The following is a 9,992-nucleotide window of genomic DNA, read 5'->3' on the forward strand; positions in this document are numbered from 1 at the left end:
CAGGTTCAGTCGCTCAGTCGTGTCCGACTCTTTGCGACCCCATGAATCACAGCACGCCAGGCCTCCCTGTCCATCACCAACTCCCGGAGTTCACTCAAACTCATGTGCATTGAGTTGGATGCCATCCAGCCACCTCATGCTCTGTCGTCCCATTCTCCTCCTGCCCCCAATCCCTCCCAGCATCAGAGTCTTTTCCAATGAGTCAACCCTTCACATGAGGTGGACAAAATATTGGAGTTCAGCTTCAGCATCAGGCCTTCCAATGAACACCCAGGGCTGATTTCCTTTAGGATGGACTGGTTGGATCTCCTTGTAGTCCAAGGGACTCTCAAGAGTCTTCTCCAACACCACAGTTGAAAAGCATCAATTCTTCACAGTCCAACTCTCACATCCATACATGATCACTGGAAAAACCATAGCCTTGACTAGATGGACCTTTGTTGACAACGTAATGTCTCTGCTTTTGAATATGCTATCTAGATTGGTCATAACTTTCCTTCCAAGGAGTAAGCATCTTTTAATTTCATGGCCGCAGTAACCATCTGCAGTGATTTTGCAGCCCAGAAAAAAAAAGTCTGACACTGTTTCCACTGTTTCCCCATCTATTTCCCATGAAGTGATGGGACCCAATGCCATGATCTTAGTTTTCTGAATGTTGAGCTTTAAGCCAACTTTTTCACTCTTCTCTTTCACTTTCATCAAGAGGCTTTTTAGTTCCTCTTCACTTTCTGCCATAAGGGTGGTGTCATCTGCATATCTGAGGTTATTGATATTTCTCCCAGCAATCTTGATTCCAGCTTGTGCTTCATCCAACCCAGCGTTTCTCATGATGTACTCTGCATAGAAGTTAAATAAGCAGGGTGACAATATACAGCCTTGACATACTCCTTTTCGTATTTGGAACCAGTCTGTTGTTCCATGTCCAGTTCTAACTATTGCTTCCTGATCTGCATATAGGTTTCTCAAGAGGCAGGTCAGGTGGTCTGGTATTCCCATCTCTTGCAGAATTTTCCAGTTTATTGTGATCTACACAGTCAAAGGCTTTGGCATAGTCAATAAAGCAGAAATAGATGTTTTTCTGGAACTCTCTTGCTTTTTCCATGATCCAGCGGATGTTGGCAATTTCATCTCTGGTTCCTCTGCCTTTTCTAAAACCAGCTTGAACATCTGGAAGTTCACAGTTCATGTATTGCTGAAGCCTGGCTTGGAGAATTTTGAGCATTACTTTACTAGTGTGTGAGATGAGTGCATTAGGAGGTTTTAAAAAGGCTATGTAATTTGTTACCAATATTACTTACTTAGGACAAATTAGATACCTAGATTTTTGTTCCCAATGATGTTAGTGGGGACCTTGGATTTTTGCGTTAGATATAATCAGGTCTGTTCTTAAACTGTGCAGGGCACAAGGCAAGATTATAAGTGAGGTTCACCTCTCATTTGTCTAGATATTTACAACTTAGAAATCAAGCTAACAAACTCCTTGTATATCTATTTAAAATATTTTAATGCTGATAATATTTTTTCTTGACACTTTTTAGTTTTTGGTTTCACTTATTTGATGTAAAATTATTACAGATCCAAACTGGGTGGTTTTCCTGGTGATTCCAATTCCAAAAGCAGCCAGAATTGGAGACTTGTAGGCTCCCATGAGCAGAGAAGGCAATGGCACCCCACTCCAGTACTCTTGCCTGGAAAATCCCATGGACGGAGGAGCCTGGTAGGCTGCAGTCCATAGGGTCGCTAAGAGTCGGACACGACTGAGCGACTTCACTTTCACTTTTTACTTTCATGCATTGGAGAAGGAAATGGCAACCCACTCCAGTGTTCTTGCCTGGAGAATCCCAGGGACGGGGAAGCCTGGTGGGCTGCCGTCTATGTGGTTGCACAGAGTCGGACATGACTGAAACGACTTAGCAGCAGGCTCCTATGAGGGCTTCCCAGGTGGCTCAGACAATAAAGAATCCACCTGCAGTGCAGGAATCGCAGGAGATTCAGATTCGATCCCTGGGGTTGGAAGATCCCTGGAGGAAGGCTTAGGCAACCCACGCCAGTATTCTTGCCTGGAGAATCCCACGGACAGAGGAGCCTGGTGGGCTACAGTCTATAGGGTCACAAAGAGTCAGATACAACTGAAACGACACGTGCAAAGTTCCCCTGAAACGGAACAGTGATCATCACTGAGGTGGTATGGATCAGCCTCTGTCTCATAAACACCTCCAAAGACCTGTTTTGCATCTTACATGAAACACTGGTAAAGACACACCACATCATAGATATATGCAGTACTACAGTTAATTTGAACCCTTATGTCCAGTCCTGTTAGCTAAAACCCACCTGATAATAAAAGTGAATAACAATGTGAGTAATTAACCTTGTTGTAAAATGTAGAAGTCAACTCGCTTACTGAATCCTTACTTAGGGCTTGTAAACCAAAAAAAAAAAAAAATAGGGCACATCAGTGCATACCTCAGGGAACCTTGCTAATTAAAGAAATGAAGATGGAGATGTATTTTCAATGGTGGAATGGCCATTATGATATAGCACAAAATATCAAAATATTCATTGAGTAAAAGACCTATATTCACTTGGAGGGACCATATAGAGCCGTATGGTGAAAATCAGGATTGCTCAGGAAAATTGCAGAGGTTCTTGTTTCATTGTCTGGGGTCTCGCATGGTCTTTTAATGCTTCCCAGGTGCTTCTAATGTTTACCTGTGTCCAATTTACCACTTTCTGGGGACAATGTTCTAAAGCAGGGGTCCCAAACCTCTGGAATCTAATGCCTGATGATCTGAAGTGGAGCAGATGTAACAATAATAGAAATAAAGTGCAGAATACATGTAATGTGCTTGAATCACCCCAAAACCTCCCCATCCCGGTCTGTGTTAAAATGATTTTCCATGATACCCGTCCTTGGTGCCAAAAAGGTTGGGGACCACTGTTTTAACGGTAATCTTTAGTCTAGAAGACAGTAAATAGAAATAGAATAAAAAATCACCTACGATATTTCAAAATGAAGTAAAGACTCTTGCAGGACCTTTGATTTACAGAAAGACATCATATCTTTTAAGATCACTTGTTACAAACAGCATTGTACTTTTATACTACAGGTCTCCTCTTGAAATCCTTGAAAAGAAAACCAAGGAAAAACCCCTTCCCCTCTGGGCTACACCAAGGAAAAGATGGATAAAAGAGGAACCAGGGGGCTGGGAAAGGTCCCACAGGCTGAGAAGGGTTCAAGACACCCTAGAATCTAGAGAACTTGGCTTGGAATTATTATTTCTCATTCCATGGCCACGGCCAACCTAATATCCTAAAATGTATCCCCCAAACATTGATGATATGGTGAGATTTTCCTAGAATTTGGAAGGAGTATCTGACAGCTATGGAAAAAAACATGAAGAACTATTTCTTCCCTATATCTCTGGCTACTAAAAGTTGTGGTTTTGTGTTCAGAAGTTCAGTCATGTATGACTCTTTGTAACCCCATGGACTGTAACCCTCCAGGCTCCTCTGTCCATGGGATTTCCCACGCAGGAATACTGGAGTAGGTTGCCATTTCCTCCTCTAGGGGATCTTCCCAACGCAGGGATCGAACCTGAGTCTTTTACATCTCTAGCATTGGCAGGCAGATTCTTTACCACTAGCATCTCCTGGGATTGATCCCATTAAACTGACTGCTGCTTTGAAATGACCATTTAATTGCTTTCCAAGTCCCTCTGCCCCAAATCCAAGGGGAAGCAAAGCAACACACGGTGACCAATTCAACATCCACACCATTGTCTTCTGACCAGTGTCATCTGCTTTAGGTGTAAGCAACAGAAACAGAAGCTACTTGTAAGGCTTGTTTCCAAAAGTCTGGACATATGGTTAAAAACATCTCCTTGGAATGGCTCAGCAGTTCTACAACATTAAAGATAAAGGACCAGAAGATACAAGCAAGGAGGCCTTTGAGCCTGTAAGAATCCAGGCAAGAATCCAGAAGTGAGGCTGTTACTGTGATCTAGGAAATGAAGGAATGGTATATATTTGGAATTTGGAAGGCAGTTTGAGAAGAAACAATTGCTGGGTTTGGCAGAGGATTAAGTATAAAGGCAATACTATGTGTTGGGCACAGGGCCATGGCGTGCTTTCTGTAATCACGTATAATCCTCCCAATAACCGTGGAAGAATAAATATTTGTGTCTATTTCACAAGATAGAACATAGGCGCTTAGAAATTGAACCTACCTAGGTCCAAATAACTATTAAATGGGAGTGTCAAGATTCAAACCTGGGAATAATGAACCACAAATTATTTCTGATGTTGCTCTCTGGATACCACAGCTCACTGTATGTGACAAGGAAGCACAGAGAAAGATTGAGAAAAAAAGATGAACACTGTATCTTCTCTTATTAAGTTGGAGAAAGAGATATTCAATTTATGATATATGTTAAGTATCAGGAGGTTGGGAGAGGGAGAGGTTTAATTATGTATATGCTTTTTAAATCTCTGTATATATAGTTCAGTGCTGTCCGACAGTAATAAAGAGCGAGACACACATGTAATTTTGTACTTTCTGGTAGCCACATTAAGAGTAAAAAGGAACAGGTGAAATCAATTTGATATATTTTATTTAACTCAATTATTATTTATGACTCAATATATTATCCTACCCACTCCAGTGTTCTTGCCTGGAGAATCCCAGGGACGGGGGAGCCTGGTGGGCTGCCGTCTATGGGGTTGCACAGAATCGGACACGACTGAAGTGACTTAGCAGTAGCATATTATCCTACTGGGGCTTCTCTGACGGCTCAGTGGTAATCCACCTACAGCGCAGGAGACACAAGATACACAGGTTCGATCCCCGGGCCAGTAAGATCCCCTGGAGGAGGGCACGGCAACTCACTCCAGTATTCTTGCCTGGAGAATCCCATGGACAGAGGAGCCTGGTGGGCTGCAGTCCATAAGGTCACAAAGAGTCAGACACGACTGAAACGACTTGGCACACATGCATATTCCTTTATAAAATTATCAGATAGTGAAGTGAGATTAACAAAAACCAAAAGAGCAGTCTTCGTGCAGTTATGACAGTGATTTCATCAGTGCTCTCTCCTTAGGCTGTAAGTTACCTGATACCTGTCACATTATAGGAGGTGCTCAAAAAATGCAATGAGTGCTCTTCTGAAGCCCAAGTGCTCTGTTTCCATTTCATTTGAGCAGAAACAAGTAGGGAAAACTCTTTATCTTGACATCAGCCCATGTGAGCTCATGCCTCTTTCTCTACTCAACAGCCTAACCGCCTAAGATAAACTCCCTAATAGGTTCTGCCACAGCCCCCAGATCCAGATGTGCTGAGGTGGGGGGGGCAGTGGGGTCCGGGGGTGCAAAGTAAATTGTTTCCTTGGAACTCCTTTAGAAATGAGTGGACGGGGACTTAGGAGGCGAGCTCTCCTCAGAGTGGTATACACAGCCTGTCTGTAGAACAGCCTCCCCCCTTCACATCCTTTTTATATTTGCTTATCTGCCTTGAGCTCTTACAGTTCCACTGCCCTTCATTTTTTTTTAAGCGAGACTATCTTTCTGGACTTTTGCCAGCTGTTCTAAATATACTGCCCTACTGATAAGAGTCTCGATTTTTTTCCAGTTCACAAGTTGGAGGGCCAAGTGATCCCTTATAAAATTCTAAGACTTGATAAGAAAGTGTGTTTTAGCAGAAGAGGACAGAAGAAAGGTCAGGGGGAGAAATTACCATCCTTTGTTTACTATGCTAAGAAATGTGAAGATCTCAGAGGAGCGAAATATCACAGAACTCCATCCTCGGTGACACTCTCATGCGTACTCGGCTAAGCTCTGGATCAAACCCTGACTCACAGATTTACGTTTGTGTCCCAGGGCAGCGTCTGGGGCAGGGGTTGGAGCGGGGGAGGCACGCAGGTGCGTGATGCCTTTACGTTCTACTCCTGGCCGCAGTGAGGCCACGCTGCAAAGCTGGTCAAAGGAAGAACAGTTAGCTCATCAAATACATGCACTTTCGGATTACCTTGACTCGGGGTATTTGGTGAGGGTGGCCAGGCTGCTGGTGTACATGTGGCCGCCCACGTCAATGTGGACAGGTGCGTTGGATTTTGTGAGCTGTGCTGGAGTAGGAATGCCTTGATTGTTCAGTGGAGATGCAGGAGATCTAGTGATCAGAGGTCTTGACATATTGGGCCGACTGTCCTACAGAGAGAAAAGCAAGTTTAGACATGTTTGCTTTATTCAGTGGAGAGAAAGGAAATGCATACCTCCTACAGAATAAGCCAGTGACTAGCGCTGATATTTGTTCACTAATAAATTCTGGAAAATCAACAAGCTCTCACTTTTACTATCACGCATGTGAAAAAACTCCGAGATATATGACAAAGAAAAGGAAAACTTCCAATGCTCAGAATCAAGGAGCTGAACTAATGTTCATTTCACATAGAACCATGCACTGTGACAGCTTATTTTACTAATGAATTCTTGCATTTAACAACTGGTTAATGGCTTGTGGAGAACTACTATTCATTACAAATGAAAAGATAATCAATACTTGAAACGGTCTCCATCCAGATAAAATACATATGCTTTATCCTTCTCTTGGAAAACTACCTTATTGCTATGGGCTGGGGATAAATACAGACTTTTAGCACTTGGGTTCTGCAGAATGGTTTCTTCCAAATCAGGAAAAAGGGGGCATGACTGGTCTAACCATCAGTTCACACACTCAAAGCAAGCTTGTAAACAGGTACCAGAAATTCATCAGTCAACAGATGAAACAAACAAAAAAATAACCCCCATCTACCCACTGGGTTCCTGCTTCTCTCACTAGAAGACTATGGAACTGGGCACACTTTGAAAGGCGTGTCCCCTCCAGTGGTCAGGTACGTGCTTGGGAGCCATGAGCCAGCCGCTCTTGTGCGTGCTGAGCTTGTAGTAGAGATCATTTTCCAAGATGGGGCTGAGGCACATGGCCGGGCGCAATGTGCTGCCCCACAGGCAAAGATATCCTGGAAGCAAACAAAGCAGAAGGAGGACATCACACGATGGCACAAGAACGTGCTGAAGAAACTGTACTCTTGAGAAAATAAAACTTGCCATCCTTTCCGTGGATACAATGCAAATATTTCAAACACCATCCAAACATGGTCAATCGCTTTCAAATTAGAGCCCAAACCACAGACAAGTCAAGTCAGGTCTCTGGCACTCAAAGAAGGGGGTCAAACATTTAGAATCTACAATTAGGAGAAAGCTCAAACAGCACTTATGTCTGAATTCTGCCAGGCGATCGCCACGAGGGTGCTTGTAGATTTACAGTTTAGCCAGAGATTGTTTGCAAATAACGTGCGGCAGAGTCAGTGATAAGGCATAATAAAGGGATTTTGAGAAATGCCTTTGATGGAGATTACAAATGGGAAATCATCTAGTTTTTGTGCATAAAGCCCAGCATGATGAAATATAAATTTGCAAAACATCCTAGATTTTATGATCCAAAACAGCTTCAGGAGTTACCTGGGGCACAACTGTTGGACTAGTTAGCATTAACCACATGTCCAGGCAAGACTGGGAATGCACGTTTCTTCTGAAACTCCGCATCCACTGTGAATGGGGTGGTGACTGAGCTTTTACTCAAAATGTTGACCATCTGTGTGGTGCTTTTCTCCATGCTGAATTAAACAGAGCCCAGGAACAGTCATAGAAAGGGTTCATGCTTTATTTCTTCAACTGGGGGAAGTGGGTTTGTAGACGGTCACCGTGTTATTCTTTGCATGTTCCTGTATATTTTTAACAATGCAAAATAGATATTAAAAAACACAAGGGATGATTGCAACACAGAGAGAAAAGTGAAAGAGGTACTGGATGGAGAAAAGAACTAAAAAAACAAGGACACACGTCAGTAGGAAATGTAAAGCAGTGAAGGCTGAAATAGTCAACAGCATTTTAAAATCTGGGTGTCAGAAATGCGTTTTTTCCTTTAAAAGTACAATCATAAAAGTACAATAATATAATCCACTTTTAAGAACTACGTACTACCTGACTTGCTTTTAGAAAATGATTTCTTGGCTAAAGACACACACACACACACACACACACACACACACCCTAGTCTCTGTTACAATTCAGTCCATCACAGCACTGTAGCGTCTGTAATAGTTTTTCAATTGGACACATTCTATACCCTGCCTCAGGGTGCTGGGGTGAAAATGAACAGATTTGCAGGGTTAATACTGTAGTTAGACTGTGACCTCACTCAGCACAGCTCTAACACTGCCAGGTCTACGGAGAAGGAGGAAAAAAGAAAGCGTAACTGATCGGTTGAAGGAATCCAGATTTCTCAGAATATATACCATGTACACTGGAAATCATATATGTATGGATATTGCTAAATTTAAAATTAAACCAGTGTTTCCTTGTGGGGGGAGGATGGGAGGTGGGGGATTAACCCTTTAGGTCAAAGTTTCCTAATGGGTGGGCTCAGGCAGATTAGTAAGACTTTTTTTTTTTTTTTAATTGATTTGTCTCTGCCAGATCTTGTGGCACACAGGATCTTCTCTCTCTGTGGCGGCTTCAGGATCTAGTTCCCTTAGTCGCTCAGTTGTGTCCGACTCTTTGCAACCCTGTGACTTTGTGACTGCAGCACGCCAGAATTCCCTGTCCTTCACCATCTCCTAGACATGCTCAAACTCATGTCCATTGAGTGGGTGATGCCATTCAACCATCTTGTCCTCCGTCATCCCCTTCTCCTAGTTTCCTGACTGAGGATCAAACCTGTGCCCCTGCATTGGGAGCACAGACTCTTAGCCACTGGACCATCAGAGAAGTCTCCCCCCATCCCCGTTTTTTTAACTGAAATATAGTAGATGTAACAATGCTGTGTTAGTTTCATGGGCACAGCAAAATGATTCAGCTATAATATCTATCTCTATATCTATACAGCTTCCCTGGTGGCTCCGATGGTAAAGAATCTCCCTGCAATGCTGGAGACCTAGGTTCTATCCCTGGGTCTGGAAGATCCCCTAGAGAAGGGAATGGATACCGACTCCAGTGTTTCTGCCTGAAGAATCCCCATGGATAGAGAAGCCTGGCAGGTTATAGTCCATGGGGTCACAAAAATTCGGATACGACTGACCAACTAACACTTTCATTTCACATACACACACACACACACATATATATATATGTATATGTATATATATCTGGTCTTCTCAGGTGCCACAGTGATAAAGAATCTGCCTGCCAATGCACGAGCTGTAGGAGACACCAGTTTGATTCCTGGGTCTGGAATATCCCTTGAAGAAGGAAATGGCAACCCATTCCATAATTTTTGCCTGGAGAATTTCATGGACAGAGGCGCCTGGCAGGCTACAGTTTATGGGGTCACAAAGAGTCGGACACGACTGAGCACACAAATGTGCACACACACACACTCACGCATCTATTCTTTTCCCTTATAGGCTATTATAAAATATTGAGTCTAATTTCCTGTGCTATACAGTAGGTTAACTTATATGCAGAGTACATCATGAGAAACGCTAGACTGGAAGAAACACAAGCTGGAATCAAGATTGCCGGGAGAAATATCAATAACCTCAGATATGCAGATGACACCACCCTTATGGCAGAAAGTGAAGAGGAACTCAAAAGCCTCTTGATGAAAGTGAAAGTGGAGAGTGAAAAAGTGGCCTTAAAGCTCAACATTCAGAAAACTAAGATCATAGCATCCAGTCCCATCACTTCATGGGAAATAGATGGGGAAACAGTGGAAACAGTATCAGACTTTATTTTTTTGGGCTCCAAAATCACTGCAGATGGTGATTGCAGCCATGAAATTAAAAGACACTTACTCCTTGGAAGGGAAGTTATGACCAACCTAGATAGCATATTCAAAAGCAGAGACATTACTTTGCCAACAAAGGTTCGTCTAGTCAAGGCTATGGTTTTTCCTGTGGTCATGTATGGATGTGAGAGTTGGACTGTGAAGAAGGCTGAGC

At 43.0% G+C, this 9,992-nt stretch overlaps 1 protein-coding gene across 5 annotated transcripts in view; it reads right to left on the minus strand.

Annotated features, from left to right (window-relative positions):
• KCTD1 (potassium channel tetramerization domain containing 1) overlaps positions 1-9,992 on the minus strand; it is a 213,526-nt gene that overhangs the window by 46,426 nt on the left and 157,108 nt on the right. For 4 of the 5 annotated variants that reach the window (XM_010828945.1, XM_010828947.1, XM_010828946.1 and 1 more), the window contains exon 2: positions 6,023-6,201. In XM_010828945.1, coding sequence (XP_010827247.1) covers positions 6,023-6,201 — 179 coding nt within the window. Of the gene's footprint in view, positions 1-6,022; positions 6,202-6,809; positions 6,847-9,992 lie in introns of those variants that run through there. The other variant, XM_010828948.1, reaches the window with a different exon arrangement.

The sequence above is a fragment of the Bison bison genome, unplaced genomic scaffold (genome assembly GCF_000754665.1).
Source record: "Bison bison bison isolate TAMUID 2011002044 unplaced genomic scaffold, Bison_UMD1.0 scf7180017864498, whole genome shotgun sequence".
Taxonomy (NCBI): domain Eukaryota; kingdom Metazoa; phylum Chordata; class Mammalia; order Artiodactyla; family Bovidae; genus Bison; species Bison bison.